Source organism: Berghia stephanieae, chromosome 1 (assembly GCF_034508935.2).
Source record: "Berghia stephanieae isolate SIO BIC M18660-M18661 chromosome 1, UCSD_Bste_1.3, whole genome shotgun sequence".
Lineage (NCBI taxonomy): Eukaryota > Metazoa > Mollusca > Gastropoda > Nudibranchia > Aeolidiidae > Berghia > Berghia stephanieae.
Window position 1 is genome coordinate 13,840,471 of NC_088360.1, and position 23,305 is coordinate 13,863,775.

At 35.3% G+C, this 23,305-nt stretch overlaps 3 protein-coding genes across 4 annotated transcripts in view; 1 reads left to right on the top strand and 2 right to left on the bottom strand.

The window, feature by feature from the left end:
• Window positions 1-23,305, bottom strand: part of LOC144968549 (putative small nuclear ribonucleoprotein Sm D2) — a 399,977-nt gene that overhangs the window by 246,611 nt on the left and 130,061 nt on the right. The window lies entirely within an intron of this gene.
• LOC144968534 (adipocyte plasma membrane-associated protein-like) lies at window positions 1,451-22,303 on the bottom strand. Of its 2 annotated transcripts, none has more exons than XM_078907001.1 (10): window positions 22,066-22,303; window positions 16,903-17,028; window positions 15,388-15,489; window positions 15,051-15,166; window positions 13,653-13,745; window positions 12,218-12,334; window positions 8,313-8,484; window positions 7,624-7,758; window positions 6,927-7,113; window positions 1,451-3,358 (listed from the first exon to the last, which is right to left on the bottom strand). In XM_078907001.1, exons 2-10 carry the CDS (start codon window positions 17,013-17,015, stop codon window positions 3,113-3,115), a joined length of 1,281 nt encoding a protein of 426 aa, XP_078763127.1. In that variant the 5' UTR covers window positions 17,016-17,028; window positions 22,066-22,303; the 3' UTR covers window positions 1,451-3,112. The 2 variants fall into 2 exon arrangements, with proteins under 2 accessions (XP_078763127.1, XP_078763134.1); XM_078907008.1 differs by having other exon boundaries at window positions 22,125-22,264.
• LOC144968526 (uncharacterized) overlaps window positions 16,367-23,305 on the top strand; it is a 30,720-nt gene continuing 23,781 nt past the window's right edge. Inside the window, exon 1 of the mRNA XM_078906988.1 lies at window positions 16,367-16,373. The gene's annotated coding sequence lies outside the window, so the exon portion shown is untranslated. The remainder of the gene's footprint in view (window positions 16,374-23,305) is intronic.

Here is a 23,305-nt window from a genome sequence, read left to right on the forward strand (position 1 = left end):
CTGTCCAGGGAAAGGACAAAACCAAGTAATCTCAATCTAAGACAAAGACAGAAAGCAAGTTAGAAAACAGATATAGGGGGATAGAAGACACAGTAAATGTCCTTCCTGCCCATTATGGGAGGTCAAGAACCCCAGCCAGGATCTGTCAGAAAGTATTATGCATTGGACGGATGTTCTGTCCAAATGGTAGCGAACAACTGCCATGGTCGATGCGCACAAAATAAGCCAGGATGAACTCATGCATATTGAAAACATCTTTATATCATATTCTAAATGGAATCTGATGGACACATAACACCATAGTAAATTGGATCTGATATTTGATATTTGCTTTAGGTGTTTTACGCGCTTGCACTACTTTAAGAGTCTTCCAGACCACGCCAGTAGAAATGAAGATGAGACCAAGCCACCAAGCACTGAAGAAAAAAAGTAAGACGAATTGGGCGAGTTTTAAGTGGCATGGGGCGCGTAAGGCCTGGACATGTTCCTCCATTTCATCTGATCCTTGGAACAGTCCTGGTTCTCTGCCAGGGGTGCCATCCAGTTTCACTCCTCTCCTTTTTCCCATCCTGCGCCATGTTGTTTTGTGCCTTCCTTTCCCTCTCTTTCCTTCTAGAGTCCACCTTAATGCCACTGCAGACTCGTTCTTTTCCCCTCTCCTCAAGACATGCCAAATCCCAGAAGTATATCAAATAGCAATAAATCACGGTATCTAGTTTCAGACTTGCCAACCAACCCAACCATTTGAAAAGGTATATCATATTTTTCAAAATATTTATGCTAATTTTCTCATATTTTTACCCCCAAAAATCATATTTTCAAAATGTGCAAACATCGACAATTTCAAATTTAACATTCGCTGCTTTTATAGCGACTTATCAAGCTAGTAGAGAGTAGTAAATTCCTGTGATTCCAATGACAGTCATCTGGCTACTCAGTTTCTCATCCAGGTGGAGACAGTATTTCATGACCTTCATCTATTCCACTTTCATCATTTTTTCCTCTTTTGTTACAAACTGTTGACATTTTGCATTTTTTAAATCATATTTTAATCAGCATTCCCATATTATTATATTTTGGACCTCAAAGCGTATTAAAATATGAGAAATCATTCTGGGTGGCAAGCCTGTAGTTTGAGCACTTTAAAGTCTCACACTGCCACTGCTACAGGATTTCAACCAAAAGGTACACTCAAATTCTTACAAAATATACATAATATTAAAAATCGGATTGCGTTGTAATGCGCAATGGAGGTGATTTAAAAGGGATAAAATATCATCTCTCACAAAAGATAAATCCATCTGTTTCCCTCTCAGTATAAGACCCCAGGCAAGAACCAGATGGTTTCAAGGAGGCAAAAGTTCCCCCACCCTATTTGCTGTTAAGATAATCATAACGATATTAAGTCCTGATCATATCAACATGTACATGCAACAACATAAATCTCACAAAAGTTTGAAAAATCTTTAATTGTAAATCAAAAATTAAACTGTAACAGTAATTTTATGGTCTGAATATAAAATAACTTTTAAAATTAACTGATATAAACTCGAAGTGATAAAATCTCTCTCTCCCTCTCTCTCACACACACACACTCTCTCTCTCACACACACACACACACATTCTCTCTCTCTCTCTCTCTCTCTCTCTCTCTCTCTCTCTCTCTCTCTCTCTCTCTCTTTCTCTCTTCTTTTCTTCTCCCCTTTTATGAAGTTAAATTTTATAAAAAGAAAATACAAGGAATGGGGCTGCATAAAACTACAAAATTTAACTTTGCATATCACATCACAAACCAGGATAAAATGGTGCCTTAATTTTAGTGTCCCTTAAATAGTAAATATTCGTTGAATTCATATGTTTAATAACTTTCAGTAAAAAGGAAGATAAAAGAATAGTAAAATGGTTAAGAAAATGCAAAAAAGCACTCAACAAAATAGTAAGACAAAGGGGACAAGTTCAACAGAGATTAGTAAATCCAAGAGCAATAAATACATGTACCTAGGCGAAAACTATCTACAGGTCCTACACTGTCACTGCCATGAGACCTAACACAAAAGAGATACACTCAAATGGCAACATGGGATACATTATGCCAAAGAAGCTGACGATGACAAAATATATAATGGAGAGATGCTTTACAAGGAAAAATACGAGAGTTTCCCTTCCAACTGGAAAGGGTAAATGATGAAGGAAGAACAGATAGTGAGATTGTGCACTTGAGAAGATTTTCTCTGGGAAGGCCAATGTTCTTCTGCCCTAAGGGAAATTCTATCCACTGAACGATTTGAGCCGTCGAAATAATAAGTATCCATTGCAAAATAATACAATAGAAAATAATTCAAAAGAGTAAGTCACCTGCCACTTCTAAGTGTTTTCTAAAATTATAAGTACTTTACAGTTATACCAATGATTCAAGCAACAGACAATTCATATCAGTGTACACTCCACTGAAAAAGCTACAAAAAATATGTCACTTGGCTGTCAGAATTGTAAAGATGGTAATAAATTGTGCATATTCCAACATGAAAATCGCAAAGATTACATACTATCTAAAATATATCTTGCAATAAGTTCTAGATTTAACCCAAGCAAAACTTTCATACACAATGAATCATAAAATTCTGGCTGTTTTAGGTAAAATAAATGCATGATGTGACGTCATTGCCATTTGACTTTTGGAAGAATAGATCAAACTGACTTTTAGAACACCTATTTCACAGTTTTAGAAACATACATGGCACAAATCAAAAATCGCACTTAAACTACATGGTACAGACTTCAACAATAAATCCAATATACTTAAATATACTTTGTGGGATATAAACTCATGAGAATTCTTTGAGTCACATATACACAACATAAACAGAGCAGCACCAATCTTAAGTGTATCTTAAACAGATTTTTAAAAAAACAAACAAAAACAACAAATTAAAAAATAAAAAAGAACCAATTTAAAAAAAATCACGATACGTACCTAATGTAGAACAAATCACCAGAAAACTATACTAAAAAAACACAAAAGGTCTTTTCTAGCCAATTACAAACTTCCAAACAATAGCTTTCACTTCAAAAATAAAGATCGCAAATTTACTAGTTTCTTTATATAATTCCTTTACTTGTTCTCCACCTTTTTCCAGTCAAGCTGTGCCAGAAAGTTTTCATGGTACGACCCCATGTAAAAGAGACCATCATGGAAATGAACCTCGCTGACAGCTTCTATCACCGTGCCTTTCCTGTCCTGGATGCTACTGATGATGTGACCATCTGTGTCAAATTCAACAGCCAAGGCCTTGGGCTCAGCCGAACTTAGCAATTTCAGAAAGTTCCTAAACATTTGCACATTGGAAACTGTCACAACCTGTTTGGAAAGTTTATCAATATTTAAGCTATATATACATATATATATATTATATATATATATATATATATATATATATATATATATATATATATATATATATATATATATATATATATATATACTAGTAAAAAGCCCACAATTTCGCGGGGAAGGAACTATTTTCATTCGATATTATACCCACAATAATTTAATGAGGGCAGATTGGTAAACAACGTTGTCTGTGTAACTTGGTACATCCTCTGTTGACTTTCTGTGTGGCCCAACATGAAGTGTAAGCCGCTATAGCCTCTGACCCATGACACAGCAACATATAGTTGTCCATGTGTGAATACAGGTTGTGGTAATCAAATCAACTGCGAAAATAAACCTGAAGTAGCCGACGTGAGCAGAGTTGAAAGACGATCCTGGGATCCAGAACTTACCTTACAGTACAGTACTCTGGTGATCATGTTTGGTGGCGTTTGGCACCGTTTTTATGCACCTCCACTGGAGGTGTACAAAAACGCACCATTTTTATGCACCTCCGTTGGCGCTGCTGGTTGATTAATGAAAATGTTGCTGCTTGAAGCTCAAAAAAATAACGATACGTGTTGAATTGTAAGCCTCAATTTAATAGACGAAGACATACTGTGGTCGTTTCTGATTTCCCCTTTATCAACAAAACACGACGAATAAGACACTAAGAACGAATGAGAGTGAATGGCGTAGATAAGGTAAATAGACATAAACAATGATGGGGCAGGAAGTTTTTGAAAAACAACAAAAACAAACCAAAGAAAAAAAAAAAGAGGAAAAAAAAAAAAAAAAAGGAAATAAAACCCCAATAAAATGACAAAGACGTGGTAAACGAATACACCGATGATAATGATAAAATATTATAAAATGATAACAATCGAGGTTGACATATAAATGCACGTCGATAACACATTGAATGGTAACGATGTTATTCTAAAAATATAATAATAAATAATAATAATAATAATAATAATAATAATAATAATAATAATAATAATAATAATAATAATAATAATAGATTAATTTAAGGTTTTAAATATATGTCCAGTAACTATAACAACAAAAATGATGTCTTTCTCAATAATGTAAACTTTTTAAAAAAATGTCCACACACAATGGGATTGAACCCAGTACTTCCAAGGTTAGAATCTGACAGCTTATCCACTGCGCTTCGGAGCCACCTGACTATTCATAACATTGAATAAGGTCTGTCTAAAACCTTATTTTACCTTTAATGCAACTTCTATTTTCTTGTTTTAAATTTCGATTTTTTAGATTATTATTATTATTATTTAATTTATTACCAAAGAAGTTAAACCTGGATATTATCCACCCAAAACCATCACATTGAAAGAATCAAAGGGGCAATAATAATACTTGATGTCATAGATGAAAACTGTTGAAAACTTACTGTAGATCTGAAATTCTTAAAGTAATTAAGTGAATACATTATTTCGAATGCGACGATTTGCGTAAAAACGCCAAACTGACAACTTTTTACAGTGTCGAAATTGGTTGTTTTTTAGAGTGTTAGTGTCGTCGGTACATATTTCATGATATCGGTTTGACTCAACGAACTTTCAAACTGACTTCAGATTATAAAAAGAAATCAAATTATCTGTTTATCTATCTGTAAAAAATACATTTCTAATTTTCAAATCTTTCAGTAGAGTTGTGCGCCGTATAATTTTTTTTTATTGACTCAAATGGCACAATGTTCTCCACAAGGCTAGCCTATATTTTTTTAAGAAAGGAATTTCAATTCCATTGTATTTATCTTCCAACAACAGTCTACATGTTTTTATATTACACTTCCTAAACTGCATTACACAGTTCCTCCCCGCCTCCCCTCTTTTCACTTAATTAATTGCGCACCTTTTAGAAATATCTAGCATTCTGTTTTAATTCGTGCTTCCTTGCAAAGGAGCATACTCATTTCCTGCCAACCAATGTTTTTTTTATTCTTCTTAACTACGCCACTACCACATTATCTCATTCATCTTTGGTGTTTCATTCATCCTGTTTTGTTGATAAACGGGAAACCCAAAACGTTCATTTGATCTGTTTTTGTAATTAAATTGAAGCTTACATTCATCTTCACATTATTATTTATTTCTTCGAGCTTCGAGCAGCAACATTAACATTAAGTGAATACATTATACTGGGGATGTAGGAGCTTTCGGAATGTCTCCCCTTTACTTAACTTATGGAAAAACAAACATCCGAGCACCTTTACTAAGACTTATGACTAACCCTAATAGAAAAAAAATATCCTCCGATCTCGAGCTAACCCTAATAGAAAAAAATGATGACAAATTGAATAAATAAACGCCTGACAAAATATCAACGGTGAAAATACAAATTTAAAGAATAGTCGGGATGTAGGAGCTTTCGGAATGTCTCCCCTTTACTTAACTTATGGAAAAACAAACATCCTAGCATCTTTACTAAGACTTATGACTAACCCTAATAGAAAAAAAAATATCCTCCGATCTCGAGCTAACCTAAATAGAAAAAATGATGACAAATTGAATAAATAAATGCCTGACAAAAGATCAATGGTGAAAATACAAATTTAAAGAATACTGGGGATGTAGGTGCTTTCGGAATGTTTCCCCTTTACATAACTTATGGAAAAACAAACATCCTAGCACCTTTACTAAGACTTATGACTAACCCTAATAGAAAAAAAATCCTTCGATCTTGAGCTAACCCTAATTAGTAAAAAAAGAATCAAAATGGCGACTGAAATACCTTCATGTGATCAAGTGAATAATATCACTATGAATGCCACGATTTGCTGAAAAATGCCAACACACACACACACATGTATATACCACACACAACACACACACACACACACAAACATACACGCAATTAGAATTCACTACTACATAACAACACTGATCGCCGCTAAATCAACAACACAACGGAAGTAATAATAATACTTGATGTCATAAATAGATGACGCAAACTGACAACTTTTTACAGTGACGCAATTAGTTGATTTTGAGATGTTAGTGTCGTCAGTACGTATTTTATGATATCTATGTGACTCAACGAACTTTCAAACTGACTTTAAATTATAAAAGGAAATCAAGTTATCTGTTTATCTATCTGTAAAAAATACATTTCTAATTTTCAAATCTTTCAGTAGAGTTGTGCGCCGTATCATTTTTTTATTGACTCAAATAAGCACAATGTTATATATATATATATATATATATATATATATATATATATATATATATATATATATATATATATATATATATATATATATATATATATATATATACATATATATATGTGTGTGTGTGTGTGTGTGTATGTGTGTGTATGCAGTCAAACCTGTCATAATTTGGTCTCTTTCACTGACAAAACTATTAAAACTCTAAGCCATTCTAGGTTCCTGTCTTTTTTATTTCAGTTATATCTAGGAACTATGAAAAAAGTGGATTTTCATATTTAAAAAAAAAAAAGGGGGGGGGGGGGGAACTCATTGATAAAATTATTTAAATCTTGATCTTTTCATCTAGTGCCACATTACCTTTGCTATCATTCCTCTCAACCAAGGCCTCTCAATCATATAATCTATGGGTGAAAACTTGTCTGGAAACCGAGGCACTGCCATTGCCACCCAGTACGTCTGGCTTGCTGCATCAAATCGAATGTTGTCAGGAAAACCAGGAAGGCCATCAGCCCACACAGATAGTTTTTTAGATTTTAAATCATATCTGCCCAGTGTGAAAGTAAACATTATAAGTATATTATGTGCACCACATTTTTAATCATTTGCCTACCATACATGTTTAATGAGAAATAGATAACAGTTGCAGTTTAAGTCAGTGCCAATTTAGTCACGTCACAAACCTGGTAAATAGTTTATATCTCGATGAAAAGTTAAAGTTGCAAAATATGCTTCAAACACATCATTTATAAATGAGTCGAAAAAATGAATGAGAAAGATGGATATCACAATTTGTTGTGTGAACAAAATTTTGTTTCAAAGTAATAAATCACTAGCTGGACATTACGATTTCAAATGGTCAAAGACTGACTTCAAAATAGAAGTGTAGAAAAATTAGTGTGTTCTCAATTTGTTAGAAAGAGCATCTAAGAACAGCGTTAACAAAGATATGTTTTTCAACAATGAATGACTTTGTTATATTATTTTGTTGGAGACATACAGGACATACTCAAAATAGATAATCATATGTTTAAAAAAAAATTAAAAAACTGATTACCTGTGAATTCGAGCGCGAGAGAACTCAGTCAAAAGCAAGGATGATCCATCAGGGGTAAGTTGAACACCATTGGGAAACATCAAATTTCCAACAACATGTTTGGTTAACTTAACTTTAGGGTCAAACATTAGCAATCTATGAATAATAATAAAAAATGATTTCTGGGTAAAAACTTAAAGAAAAAAAATATTAACAATCCATTGGAGGCAATCATATTAAAAATATTACCCCAAAACATAAATGTATTTAATTTCAGCTATAATTCCATTACTCTCTCAATATGTTGGAGAAAAACACTTGACTGCACATAGTGAATGTTACAAAATATATATATATATATATATATAATTTTTTTTTTTTTTTTTTTTTTACAGAAAAGAAACAAAATGCATGAAATAAAATAAGGAGAAGGTAGAATTAAAAGGCGAAGAGAGAAAAAGAAAGGAAAAACCCATGAGTTTAGGGTTCAATTATGATGTGGAAAATGGATTTTATAGGCAAAATGTTCAAAATAAGTAAATTTGTATTTTTGAAGTTTAAGACAAAAATTAACTCTCTTCAATAATGACACTTTTTGTAACTCCAATTTTATGTGTTAAGCTTAAAATCAAATTCAAACTTCTTGAAATTTTAATATTTTGAAAAGATTAGTTACAATTGGGTTAGGAAATAAAGGAAAATAAAGTTACCTTCCTGTGGAATCTCCTTCCATCATAATGTTGAAGAACTGGTTACGATGCCACTCAGTGCTGGAGTCTGTGAAGTAAATTCTGCCTTCGTCGTCAATATCCAAATCATTGAGCATTTTTGATGGCTTTCCATTGACTGGGGTTGTGGCCTTGTATAAAGTTTCATATTCACCTGGGGGTTGGGGGGAACGGGGATGGTGAATTTAAACAAAGAAAGAATTTTATACTGCTCTTTTCAGTGGTATATTCATAAAAAGTGGCATCAATTACATTTTACTGTCGATTTGCAATTGAGCTCAGGGCCAGCATATAGTAGGAGGATTGAACCTTGACTGATGAGCCTTTTCACCAACATGACTACAATGAAATTTCATAGTACTTTCATCTTTGTGACCAGGGTATACTGGGTACTGGTATATGTTTACGCAAAAAGCTTTATCATTTATTTGATACAATCCATGCTTATCACCAAGTTGGTTAAAAGTGAGATTTGTGCTATAACCAGGAGGAGAGGGTAGGGAGGAGTAATTTATAGAGTTTTTAATATATGTAGAGCAGTGTGTTGTTCACAATCAACTGCCCCTGGCTTTTTTGGTAGTGCTATAAAAATGGATCGTTTCATATCAGTTGGCATTTTTCCTGTGTCATACACTTGATTTAGAAGGTTTGTGATGAATTCAATCCCCCATTCACCCAGGCCAGTCAAGGCTTCAATTGTTATGGCATCAGGTCCTGCAGCTTTTCCATTTTTCATGCTTTTCATGACGTTCCTAACTTCATCTTTCATTATAGAAGGCCCTTCCAGTTCTTTTATCATAGGCATTTCTCCTCGATTATCAAAGAAAAGTTCTTCAATATATTCTGACCATCTGTTTAGAATGCAGTCTTTGTCCATGATGGTGTTTCCACGCTTGTCTTTGATGCATCCACTTTTAGCACCTGATTTAGTTTTGTTTGTCACTTCTTTGATTTTCTGATGGAAGAATTTGCCATTTTTTTCTTTGCAGGACATTATATAGTGACATTGTTCATTTATCCAGTCTTCTTTAGCTTCGTTGCATTTTCTTTTTATCTGCCTGTTCAGAGTCTTGTATTTTTCTTCCTGATTGTTGGCCTTTCTTCTCTCATTCATTAGTTCTAATATCTCTGGAGTAATCCATTTCTTCTTCTGCAACTTAAGTGTGGTTGGAACATTTTCTTCTAATGATGCAGCAACACTGTCTTTAAACTGCTCATATTTCTCTTCTATATCTGTTAGTTCTCCAAGCACTTCAAACTTGTTTCTTACTGATAGTTCAAATTTTTCTTGTATCTTCTGTTCCTCCCGGAGAATGTCTAGTTGGTATTTAGGTTTAGCCTTTGCTCTTTTGCACCTGAAATTGGGGAGATGCAATTTGGTTTTGTTGAGGACAAGGGTACCAGAAATGGAATATTCACATTATCAATGCTGATGGAAAGATGTATTGAAGTAAATAAAGATCTGTATATGTGTTTCATCGACTATTCAAAAGCCTTTGATAAAGTACAACACGAAAAACTATTCAAAATTCTATCATCCTTGGACATTGATGGTAAAGATTTAAGAATATTACGGAATTTGTACTGGGAACAAGAAGCAGCAATGCGTGTTGACAACGAACTAAGCAGTTTTACACCTATTAGAAGAGGAGTTAGGCAGGGGTGTGTTTTGTCTCCAGATTTATTCAACCTCTATAGTGAAATGATATTAAGAGATATCGAACATAAGAAGGGGGTGTGTATTGGAGGAAAGAATGTAACAAATCTGAGGTATGCAGATGATACGGTTCTACTGGCAGAATCTGAACATGAACTACAAGAATTACTGGATGTTGTAGTCAGGAGTAGTGAAAATATGGGACTGGAACTGAATATATCTAAAACAGAATGTATGACGGTATCTAAAAATAATAACCCACCAGCCAGTGTAATAACAAGCAGAGGACAAACAATACAACAAGTTGAATGTTTCAAATATTTAGGCTTCAATGTAACATCCAATGGAAAATCAGATTGTGAAATAAAGAAAAGAATAGGTATGGCGAAGAATGCATTCAACCAGCTGCATACAATTATGAAAAACAGGAATATTAGCATGAAAACAAAAATCAAAGTCCTGGATTGCTAATTACTGTCTGTGCTGCTATATGGTTGTGAGAGCTGGACCATAAACAAGACCATGGTTAAAAGACTGGAGGCAGTGGAAATGTGGTTTTACAGAAGAATGATGAGGGTGTCATGGATGGAAAGGAAAAGAAATGAAGAAATTTTAGAAATGGCAAACAGAAAAAGATCACTGATAACAAAAATCATCAAACGCCAAATGGAATTTTTAGGACACATTATCCGCCACCCTGGTTTGGAAATACTCGCCTTGACTGGAAAGATGAATGGAAAAAGAATAAGAGGAAGACAAAGAATAACGTATTTGAAAGGGATAAGAACTTGGACAGATGAAGCTGAGAAAGGTGGCGCTGCTTTAATAGAATTGGCAAGAGATAGATCAGCTTGGCGGAAGATGACCTCCGACGTCTGCTTCAGATATGGAACTACATGAGATGAGAGAGCAGTGTGATGAAAAAATGTGCCTATGTCTCCATCAAAATTTGAACCTGATATCGGATATACCACTATACCACTCGCTCGATCAGTACTTCTTCTGAGTGATAGATAAACAAGTTCAAGTTCGTGCTGTGACATAATATTCGCAAGTCCTCATTGTTCACCTAAAAGAGATTGGGTAGCTCAGTCTGAATTGGTATAATGGAAAATATTGGTGATCCACCAGCTTCTATCCAAAAGTTCAGAGGGAAAGAGTTGTTTATAACACAGTTAATAAACCAGGAAAATATTACATGTCATATCACAGCATTGCCGTGCTTTTTTCTGTTTAAATTTTTAGTAAACCAAGGCTCCATAGGCTTCATGGCTATACCCAGTTCTTAACCTGAACTTTTCATTTCTAATTTGCCAATCATTCCAATAAATTATTTACAATTTTTGTTTAAAAAGGAGACAAAAAGCTTTACCCTCTACCCCTAAAACCAAACCAAGTACAAATCGCCGTAAAACAGAAAACACTTCTGTTTGATGTTTAAAAAAACAAAACAAAAAAAACAAACATTAAAAAGAAAACCCCAAAAAACCCCAACAATTTTTAGCACCGAGTGTAATATTTCTGATCTTTATGTTTCTAGAATTGAAAAAAATAAAAAGTAATCCTACAACAATCTTAACATATTTAGATTTCTCGCCACAAGAAATAGACTCTTTATATTTTACTAAGGAATAAGATTCCTTTCATTACAAATAAAGTATGCTATTGTGAAATCAGATGTTTTTGAATGCAGACTAGACATTGGCGATGAAGTGAGGTTGGTGCATGTCAAGGTACTGAACGTCAAATTTAAGTAAATTAAAGAACCACAGGCAAATTTACTGATTTAGATGTAGAGAAATATGTTACCCGTTGTAGTGGTTACACGGAACAAATCAACTTGACAAACAAAGCCCCATTCTTGTCCATTCAGAGAAATATTAGTGCTGGTGGTTATAATGAAAGTAAGAGAAACAATCCATGTTATACTCTTTACTGTGTATATGACTGTTTGTATTGATTATGCCCCTTGGGTAATAGGCTATATAAACACGAGTTGATGAATCTGTTCCTTATTTGAGTTTCTTAGCTTTTCCTCTAATATGAGAGCATACCTGTTATGTGCACATCTGCTTAGGGCATATCCTATTTCTATATATTATGTTATATTATATTACCCCAGTCACAACCGTGGTGAAGTAAGGTTGTTGCATAGCAAGATACTACAGGTCAACGTTAATTAAAGAGCTACAAACTAAATAAATTATTACAATGTAGAGAAATATGTTACCTGTTGTAGTGTTCACTCGGAATAAACCATGATAAGCGTCAATGACAACCAAAAACCCATTCTTGTCCATTCTCAGACCCAGTGGTCGGCCACAGGTGTTCTCATTCTCATAACCACCTAAAACAAAATATCAAAATGCAATCGCAATGGCAACAGTAATAGTGATTTTGTTTGCTTAAATGTTTCAAGTTCACATAACTTTGTTTTATGAGGCGTCTTAATTATTTTTGTTTTACACAAACTGAGAAACTAAGCCAAACTAAATGTGAACGACAATGTGCATTCAATTTTTTAAGAGATAAAAATAAATAACATTTTGATGCTTTACACGGGTGCTTTTCTGAAAGTTTAATTTGAGGTGAATTTTGAGAGGTCTTGACATTATAAATAACTTGGAAAGAAAACTATGATTTTATAATTTGATCAAATCTAACATTAGACACTATAAAACATCTCTGATAAAAAAAAAAGGTGCAAGACTGATAAAAATTATCATATTATAGTCAGTATAAAGTTTGCACTTAAAAACAGTGTGAGAATATTGTGATGATAAATAAAAATTCTTGAAATTTATAAGTCAAACTGTTACAGTAAATTAGTTACACTAATTAGATAAGGCAAACTGGAACCAAATAGGTTTAGTTAGTAATTATATATGAATCCAGAGTATCTCTTTCTCTGCAGTAATTTATCTTCACAATTTGTAAAGCTTTTTATTAGATACTTTTAATTCCTATCAGCATCAGGGGCATAAACAGACAATAATTCATAGATTACCACTGTTAGCAATCCCTTGGAGATGAATAAAGGGAATTTATTATCATAATACTCTCGAAAAACAAGATTTGTAAGTATAGAAAAATCTAACGGCATTAAAAAATTTCATTGATAAGTGATGAAAAGGTTATTTTCAATCGAGCGCTTACCATATCATAAGTTTTAAGTATTTGGACCAACACAGTTTTAAATAAAGAAAATTTTGAGAGACTCATTCAATTATATAAATTGGTCCTTTATTTTCAACTGATTTGATACATCAGTTGTTTCGCTTGTTTTTTCTTTTCATTATCCATGTAAAAATGACCAGCGGAGACTGATTCAAAATATTTATTGTCAGTTACCAAACTAGTCTTAGGGGGGGGGGGGGGGGTTCTTTTGTGAACAGAATTGGGGAACAGTATTAAGTATGAAACAAAATTCTCCTTCCTTCAACAGATTCAAAGAAATGCTCAATAATAAATTAATTATTTCAAGATACAATTATGACTTAATACTGGGGATATTAATAAGTCAGTGGACCTAAATTACCCTTTTTATGATCCCAACACCATTCCCTTTGCTTGTGAGGAAAATCCTCTACAAACTGAGCTATCAGGACTCCTGAAGGTTTTATTATAGTAATGATAAATAATATGTGAAAAATGTGTAAAAATACCACATGGCTCTTGCCCGAATCGGACCACCTTCCTGACTTCTCCTTTGTACAGATGGTTGACCCAGCCATCCATCGTGCCAGTGTAGATGTTTTCTACAAGATACAAAATATCAGAGTATGCATAACATATAACTAAAAACTTCTACTGCTTGATATAAATCAGTCGACTCAGGTAATGCAATTAGTTAATAATTCAAAGGAAACACTCAAAAAGGAGATTTAAAAAAAATCAATACGAAAATTGAGTAGTTCAAACCATAATGATATGACAATGGATAGCCATAATGTTTTTGCAGATTGGGATGGCAATGACATGACTATAAGAAGAATTTTCTAAAGACATTTTTGCACATTGAGAATAAAATACTTTCAATGCGCATTAAATTTCAATTATAATACATACAAAAGCTGTAGCCTATTGATCAGTGGAGAACAATTATTTCTATGAGTAAAGTACGAGTTAAAAATGGAGACAAAAATAAAGTGAGTGCATATAACTGAAAATAAAGAGGACAATACAAAATAAATGGCCTTCCTCGGGCTACACACAAAACATGCAGATAATGACAAGAGGGAAAAAATATGAGTCACATTCACTCATTTTTTTTTCCAGCATATTGTCTACCTCAGGCAGCTCTAGCTTATGAATTAAAACAAAAGATTGTCATTTTCCTGACCATTTCATAAAAGAAAAAAGTAATAAAGTAATAAATGTATTTACTATCTCATTTTCGCTTGAGACTGACAACTAAACATAGTATTATAATCATTGATTTCAATATTTTATTCCAGCAGTGTAAGTTCCTGGCTTACACCATGAATAATCACTTTATCATTTCAAACTCACCTTTACTACATATGTTTTACATTTTACATTTTAACACATTTGATAAACACATAGTTTCATAAAGAAAGCATACTCATTTAATGTTCCCTCCTCCTAATAGTGCACTTTAGATGGCACTTCTTACTTTAAAGTAATCTAAACATTCAGGAAAAAAGGTAAAATATTAAAATATATTTAGGAAAAGCAACTACAAATAGATCCATGAAAATACCGCTATGTATAGTTCAAAATGTGAAACCATGACTACAATCTAGCTCAGGAATTAGTTTAAAAAAACAAACAAACAAACAAAACGAGAGCATTTATAATATGAAAGATTTACAATTAACAAATTATTTTCAAATGAAAAAAAAAAAAGCATTGCTTATTTCTCTAATATGTGACGACAGTAATAATAATATTCAAATTGTATGCTGCAACGAATTATCCAGCATTATCTTCTTCCCTTTGTGTACAAAATTATTCATCTCATCTTCTAACAGAATGTACATAATCAATTTGTAAATTTCTTGTCATAAACCATGATGAAAATGAATGCATGGTTTTCATACCTCCATCAATGACGAGTGATTCAGGGCCAAACAGCTGATTTTCATACAGCTTATCAGAGAATGCCAAATCATTGTTTAGGGAAAGAGGGCCTTCAAACGGGGCTGGCCGAGTTAAACTGAAAACAAAGTGTGCAAAAATATATTAATTAATAAAGTTAAATGTGAATTGTTTTCAAAATAGCATGCATATAAAGACTTCAAAATTCTAAAATGACAGTCAAAGTCACACTTACAACACATATCACAGAATCATGAAAATGTGTGTTGAAAATTCTGATCAACAGGAATTATACTATTTTAGAGTGCTTATGCGACCAAAAAAAAATTGATTTCATACCTGGGGTATTCTTTTGGCTTGACAGGTGATGGCAGAAAGGTTAACACAATGATGGGTGAAATCAAGCATAGCATCAAGGCCATAACAAAATGTCGGATCCATCTGTAAAGAATAAATTCCCATTTTGTCTATTTTCAATCGAACACAGCTTATTCCATATGATTTTAAAAAGCATTACATAAATCAATACATTGTGCCTGCCATCAGATTTCTCCAATTTTTGATTGCATAAATGAATCCAAGAAAAATCATTTTACTTCAACACATATTTAAAAAGTGTACAGAAACCTAAGTCATATTTGCACATGTAGCTTGTGAAAATTGTTGACAATTGAATTGATTAACAGTCATGAAATAATTGCAGAATAATGAATTTCTTTATTTTTTTTTAAACATCCAATCATGATGCAGTGATCAAATCATGAGTATCATTGTAATCAATAAACAAACAGAAAATTCGTGCTTGGTCATTTCCTCAAAAAATTAATGGCAATCCATTCACAATGGCAGGAAAGTAAATCTTAACATTTTCCTGAGACTAATAGCATTATCCACAATAAATTTTCAGTAAAAAAGAATGTTCTTCTCTTTCTTCTTCTTCTTCTTCTTCATCTTTTACTTGGCAGAGATTAAAGTTCCTTAATTTCTCCTCTGAAAGATGCAAAAATTTCGGTTTGGCGCTTACATGTAGAAAAAAATGGGTACCTCATTGAAAATATTGAAAACAAATTCTGTAAATCCCGTGGTAGACATCTTGGGCTTCCTGACAACTAATATGTGTTTGCATTATTTTCTTTAGAGCTTTGCGCTTGTTGAGATATGGGATAAGGTTCTATATGAAAACTGTATATTATTATAATTATTATTATCCTTTTCAAGCAGGATGATATAGGAATTGGCTAAAATTATGAAACAGTAAAGAAAAGAGTTGCGACAATAACTGAAGAGTACAGAACTTGTGTTGGAAATCATCGCTAAATATCCAAGTAAGTAAGTAACACAATATTAACTTTGGAGATATGAAAAGGAGGACTAATAGAAGCTAAAGATGAAACGTCAGCTTCAAGGTATCATATCTTCCGTAAGTTCTGAATTTGGCCGATATACGAATTGGGGGTCCCAATATCTCAGTTGGTAGAGCATTTGCATCACAAGCAAAGGGACTGAGATCAATTACAAGTGCAGTCAAGATTTGTTTCTGACATCCCCCCCCCCCCCACCATGTCCACCCAGCAGTAATTTGTAGTAGACTAGCGTACTATCCAAAGGGTAGTAAGCAATTGCTAAAGTCTGTTTCACACTACAGAAACCGGATAAAATCTGGTTCCATGCGCTTAATGGCTTTGAAGGACTGCCTTTATAAAAATTGATGTAAGTGTAATAGCAATGCTGGTTCTATAATGAGCTTTACATTATCTATCCGTATAAAATGTGATAATTTAATATGAAAGGAAGAAAATGAAAAAATAAATAAATGGATACTTTACTCATTAAAAAAAAAGAAAGTCAACCTACTTCCTCGACGCCTTGTTCACAGCTTCCTCCTCAGTAATATTCTTTTTACCGCGTTTTCCATCTTTTCCTAGGCCTTTCTCTTTTCCTGGAAATCTATGCCTCGTTCCATCCATTGCTGATATCTCACTGTTAAAAATAATTTAAATCATACAATGAATGGATTTGAAATTAAGACAGGCCAAGCAGTGATGCTTGCTCTCACCATTCATGTCCATCCTTGCCATTGATTGGCTAATGAAGGAAACCTCCAAAGGACGAAGAAATGGCATATCGTGGACCCCCTGGACACAGTTGGATGATCTGGTTCTTTTGTCTCACATCCATGACCAGATGCAAGCGAAAACCACAATTCTAAACAGCCTCTCAGAATCCATTGGTTTGAGAATTCACCCTGCAAAGTCATAGGTTCTAAGGATAGGTACACATCAAATTGAGCAGATCAAAGTAAAAGATCAGGAACTTGAAGATATAGATACTTTCTGCTATCCCGGGAGTATAATAGACAAGGATGGAGGTACGGAAAAAGAGGTGAAAACACGGATTGGAAAGGCACAGGCTGCATTCATATCTTTGAACAGTTTGGAGAACTTAAGATATCTCCCTTAAACTAAAGCTGAGACTTTTCAACTCAAACGTGAAGTCAGTCATCCGTACAGGATGTGAAACTTGGAATGCATCACAGTCATATACAGTGCAACCCCGATGTAACGACATCCGTTATAGCGACATTCCCTGTATAACGACATGGTACTCAGGTCCCATTTTATTTTACTATATATCATTAGTAATAAAAAACCCTCTATAGCGACGTACATTTCAGCAAAACCCCTGTATAACGACATTTCTGGTCCGACAAACCTTGAAGGTGTTTGTCTACCATGAAATTGTTCGTAACTATTACAAGTGGTATCTTCCATTCTATGTATGTTGTCTACTCGTAATAAGCCCAGAGCTAGTTCTTATTGTAGCCAATGAAAACGCTTCTTTTTCAGCCAATCAATAGTCACATTTGTACAACACCGCAGCCAATCAGAAGGCTCGCCTTTCACCAATCAGAAGGCTCGCTTTTCACCCAATGAATGCCTGTGACAGGTCAACACTGGACTGTTTATAAATCCTTTGTCCACTCTCCATTCATTGCTAGTGCTGGGTCGAGTTTGAAACGATCAAATCGAGCGGGTTTTCGATCGAGTCCTCTAAAATCGAGTCGGTTTCGAGCGGGTTTCGAGTCAGTGACGTCATCGAGCAGTGATTCGTTTGAAAAAAAAAAATACGAGCATCTCGTTTGCCACAGGAAACTTCACATACCCCTCCCTCTCTTATGTCTGTGGCTGGCTTGACTGCAGCTGGTTATGATGGGGGCTGCCAGATGGCCAAGTTCAAAATTGGTTACTAAGAAACGCTTTTCTATTATTATTCATTTTTTAAAAAAATCTTTTATTTTTAAAAAAATGAAAAGATAAGTTTATCCAACTGTAGTCGATTGTTTTGTTAATCAAAACCAATGAGTTTTTCAAGGGAGTCAGAATGCTTGTGGTCTTTGGCTATTTGGGGTCAATTTGACTACTTGGGCAAGAAGAAATCTGGCTGTCTGGCAGCCTTGATTATGATCGTCGTCGCATCACACACACACACACACACACACACACACACACACGCCATCAGTTGTTGATGGTGAAGGGTTGAGACCCCCCCCCCCCTGCCACACCACCATCATCCCGCTGTCACCTTAACATTTCATATTTATGTCGCGCCAAAAGTTGTCGGCCGCCCCACCTCCCATAATTTGTCACTGGTCGTCATCGCCTCTTGTGTGTGCGGGAAAAGGTCGTGCCTTTCATTTCATTATTTGAAAAATAAATGAACAAGAATGGTGTGTTTTTATTAGGTAGGTAGATAATAATAATATTTAGCAGGTTCCACACCCAGACACCCACGGATTGCCCGGACACGATGATAACGATGCCGACGACAATGGATGACGATGATGATGATGATGATTATCGTGTTTCTGTTTTAAAAAAATGAAATACTTTAGCAGGTTCCACCCCCACCCCCCACACGGATAGACCGGACCCGAAGATGATGATTGTGTATTGCTGGCTGTTACGGCTGTGATGAGGATGATGATAATGATGATGATGACGATGGCGCAGATGGTGATTATTTGTTCGGTCGCTCAGTGGTACGGTGTCTCTTGTCACAAAATCAAGCCTTGTCAATGGCCGAATGAGTGACAGTGATTGTTGAAAATTGTGATCCAGACGTTAAGTCCGTGTGTAAGGCACTTGACTCAGGTGTGAATGTATTCTTATCTTATAAGCAATGACGGGTATTGTAAAGAGCTTTAATACAAAAAGACTCCAAACAGCGATCGGTACCTACTGTACGAAATGGATGTATGGTCGATATGGTGTGCCGGAGGAATAAATTAAATTAAATATTGTGAAATTCATTGAGTATGGTAAATCCTTGGAAATGCGCTTTGAACTAATACACCTAGACAACTCCGATTCCAATATAAACGACTGATTAATGTTCCCATATATAAACTATAGTTAGCTGAAAATCTTTCTTTGTCGGGACTCCAAAAGTATGGAACGAATTAGACAAAGAAATCAAAGGGGTCTTTTAGGAGCACTGATTGATTTTAGATTGATTATTACATTGGAATGTGTTGATATTTATTTTATTCCTTATTATTAGGGTGGTGGTGGTGGTGGTGGTGGTGATGATGATGATCCCGCTGATATGATGGTGATGATAAATAAATTAAACATAATTCCCTTTATTCATACCATAGGGGAGATTCGTCTTTCGGGTCTATTCTAAGGGAAGACTGGAATAACCCAAGCGACAGCCGCAGTGCAGCGCCGCAAATTTAGTTAGGGCAAGGTGACTTGCTCAAGACCACTCAGCGGCGGGTGATCGAACTCGGTACCTTTCGGGTGCCAACCAAAGACCGTACCGCTGCCCCTGATGATGATGATGATGATGATGATGATGATGATGATGATGATGATGATGATGATGGGAACTAACAAAGAATACACAGGCAACTAAAATTGAAACATTCCATATTCAAAGCTAATGTTTTACTTTTAAAAATTGAGCTTTACAATATCCACTAAATGTGATCAAAGCGCTTTGTAAAGGGGTCCCTGGTCAACAGCAACATTTAATATGTAGGACGGGACATGCCGCCTGTTAGGCGATATTACAATTTTTCAGACAAAGACAACGCTGTTAACGGCCAGGTACTCATTTTACACCTGAGTACGGTGAGAGAATGTGAGTAAAGAGCCTTGTCCAAAGACTCAACTATGCACCGAGCGCGAGGCTCGAACCCAGGACTTTCCGATCCGAACGCGGGTGTCATACCACTAGACCATTATAATGCACTAGACCCATGGCCGACTAGAGTACTATAGGTACGTCATGACTAGACCACATAGCCGCACTACTGTAGGAGTGTTCATTGATAGATGGATGCGTGTGTGTCATAGAAATAGCCTTAGTGTGTGTGTGTGTGTGTGTGTGTGTGTGTGTGTGTGTGTGTGTGTGATAGTCAAACTTGAGTAGGTTTAATGAAGACTTGTCACACACGCGTGATACACCTATACGAATTTCCCTGCCACCCAGACACACTAACATCTGACAAGGAGTGAGGGCTGTGGAAGAACCACAGACTACCGTGTGCAAACGTTGGCGATTGGTATCGGATGGCAAACTGTGATCGTTTGAATTTGAAATGATTCGAAACACTCGTTACCCCTCCGCTCGCTCGGATCCTGATCGTCTCAAGCTCGTCTCACGTGTCAAGATCGTCTCAAGCTCGTCTCAAGCTCACAACCCGCCTGATCGTTTTAGTGACTCGATCGTTTTACTGACTCGCTCTTCCGGCATTGAGATCGGACACTGACTCGTTGACGCTGACTCGATCGTCGATCGGGTAAAAGCGATCAAATAACCCAACACTATTCATTGCCGGTCCCAAGCCCGGATAAACTACAGAGGGAAAATGAAAAAGTATACATTCACTACACAAGACCCAAAACACCTCCTGATATACACACATAGGAAACCTCTCTGTAACGACATCCCTCTATAACGACACGTTTTCCCGGTCCCGACGATGTCGTTATATCGAGGTTGCACTGTATAAGGAAGATACAGATTTTCGTAAACAGGTGCATGCGTAAACTACTCAGAATAAAATGGATGGACAGGATTAAGAACGAAGAAGTAAGGAAAAGAACACAGAAGAAACCAGTCGGAGAGGAAAAAGGATGAAGACGGTGGAGGTGGATTGGACACACCCTTAGAAAGAATGACCCCACTATAACAAAGAAAGTATTGGACTGGAACCCTGAGAGCAGATGATCAAGGGGAACATTGAGAAGAGTTAAAGAAGCTGATATACAAAGAAGTGATAAGACATGGAACGAGATAAAGTTAGCTCAAGACAGAGAGGGGTGGAAACTGTTTGACTGTGGTCTGTACCCTGACCCAGGGTGAAAAAGGCAATGATGATGATTGAATGGATTTGTAATAAACTTTTCTTCCTCTCTCTTTTTCCTGCAATCCCCCCCCCCCCCCCCCCCCCGCACGCCTCCTCCTAAAATTATGTCAAAATATATTTTCAGTAAGTAAAAATGAAAGAGAAAGCAACAAGTAGGCTAGACTAGTGTGGCTATGACCAATGAGTCGGAATTTATACAAGTTGTAGAGTTAAACGAGTGTGGTTTTATAACCATTGCTTGCTACGCTCTAATCTAACCCTAATTAGAGCGCCAGATCCGACATCGGAACCACTGTGTAAAAAGTTAACAAATTGAATAAATAGACGTTTGACAAAAGATCTACGGTTAAAATAACAATATGAAATGAAGCTACCTCGAGGAACATGCGGAAGGTCCACATACAAAAAAAAATAATTAATAAATAAATAAATCAAATGTCTAATTAAAATTATTAATATCTAATATATCTGGATCAAACTATCTATCATGTATTTTTTTCAGCTGCCCCCAAAAGTTCGTATTCTTAAATGTTGGCTTGGAGATTTACTTAGTCCGTTGTAGACCTCTACTTAAAGGGAATTAAAATAACAAAATGCAATTTAAAAAAACAACAAAAAAACTACAACTTAGATTTAGATACCTGTCGTGTTGCCGCTGGTGAGGAAAAAGAGAGCGAATATTAAATAATTAATAATATACCGGTTTGAAAAGAGCAGACAGCTCGCTATCGGGTCAAGGTCTTAATGATAGCAATAAAAAAAGAAGAGATCCATGTCTTGTCGTCGCGTGACACATCGGTGAACACAATCCTTTTAATATTTATTGCCTCAACAAAAGACTTAAGACTAGGCCAAAGACACTACACTACAAACAATAACATAAAAGAGGGTATATTACTCTTATAATATTTTTGTTGCTGGGGACGCTGGTGTTGTTAATGGAGTAATCTCCCGTGGAGTGTCATATAATTCCTTTGAGCGAAAAAGAATCAATAAAAGAGGAGGACGCCTCCTCTTTATTCTGTGGGCATGAGAAATAAATATTGAAACCTTTAAAGACGCACAAAAGACGACGTGAACATATTTGCAGGTCTGGTGACCGGACGCAATTATGAGCTCGTTTCAACTTTGGGGTAATTGAGAATATATTGTGTTGGCAGCGGCGTGGCATGCTTACAGTATTAAGTGGTGCCAGACGAAAATGACTTACACACGCTATATTTGTAAATATAAAAGAAAGGAGAAAATACTTACATACTTGTAATGTAAATTTGAATGGTGATGTTTCTATCCCTGCAATTTTTTTTCAATAGTTTGTTTATAGAAATCACGAATGAATATATTGATTGGAGTTTGGACACTGAGAGAAATGACTAAAGAGACACATGCAGACATTGAATGTCAATCGAACACAAGGTAATTTCAAAAACTTAAGTACAAAGCGTAAGAATGTAAACAGCCCATGGCCTACTAAAAGAGTACTATAGTTACGTCATGAAACAGCCCCATTCCACTTCGGAAATCAAACATGACACCATACAAGATCTCTCTCTCTCTCTCTCTCTCTCTCTCTCTCTCTCTCTCTCTCTCTGTGTGTGTGTGTGTGTGTGTGTGTGTGTGTGTTTGTGTGTGTGTGTGATGAACGCGCACGTGCACACACACACACACATACACAGAGTCAAACCGTGTCGGTCAAACACGCATGTTCACGCGAAGATCATGCATCATTGCATATAGCATCACTATCATGAAATGTTTGGCTTAACTCGTTTACATTCCTTCATATCAATTTTTGCAGCAGCAGCAACAACAACAACAACAACAACAATAACAACAACAATAGTAATAATAATAATAATAATAATAATAATAATAATAATA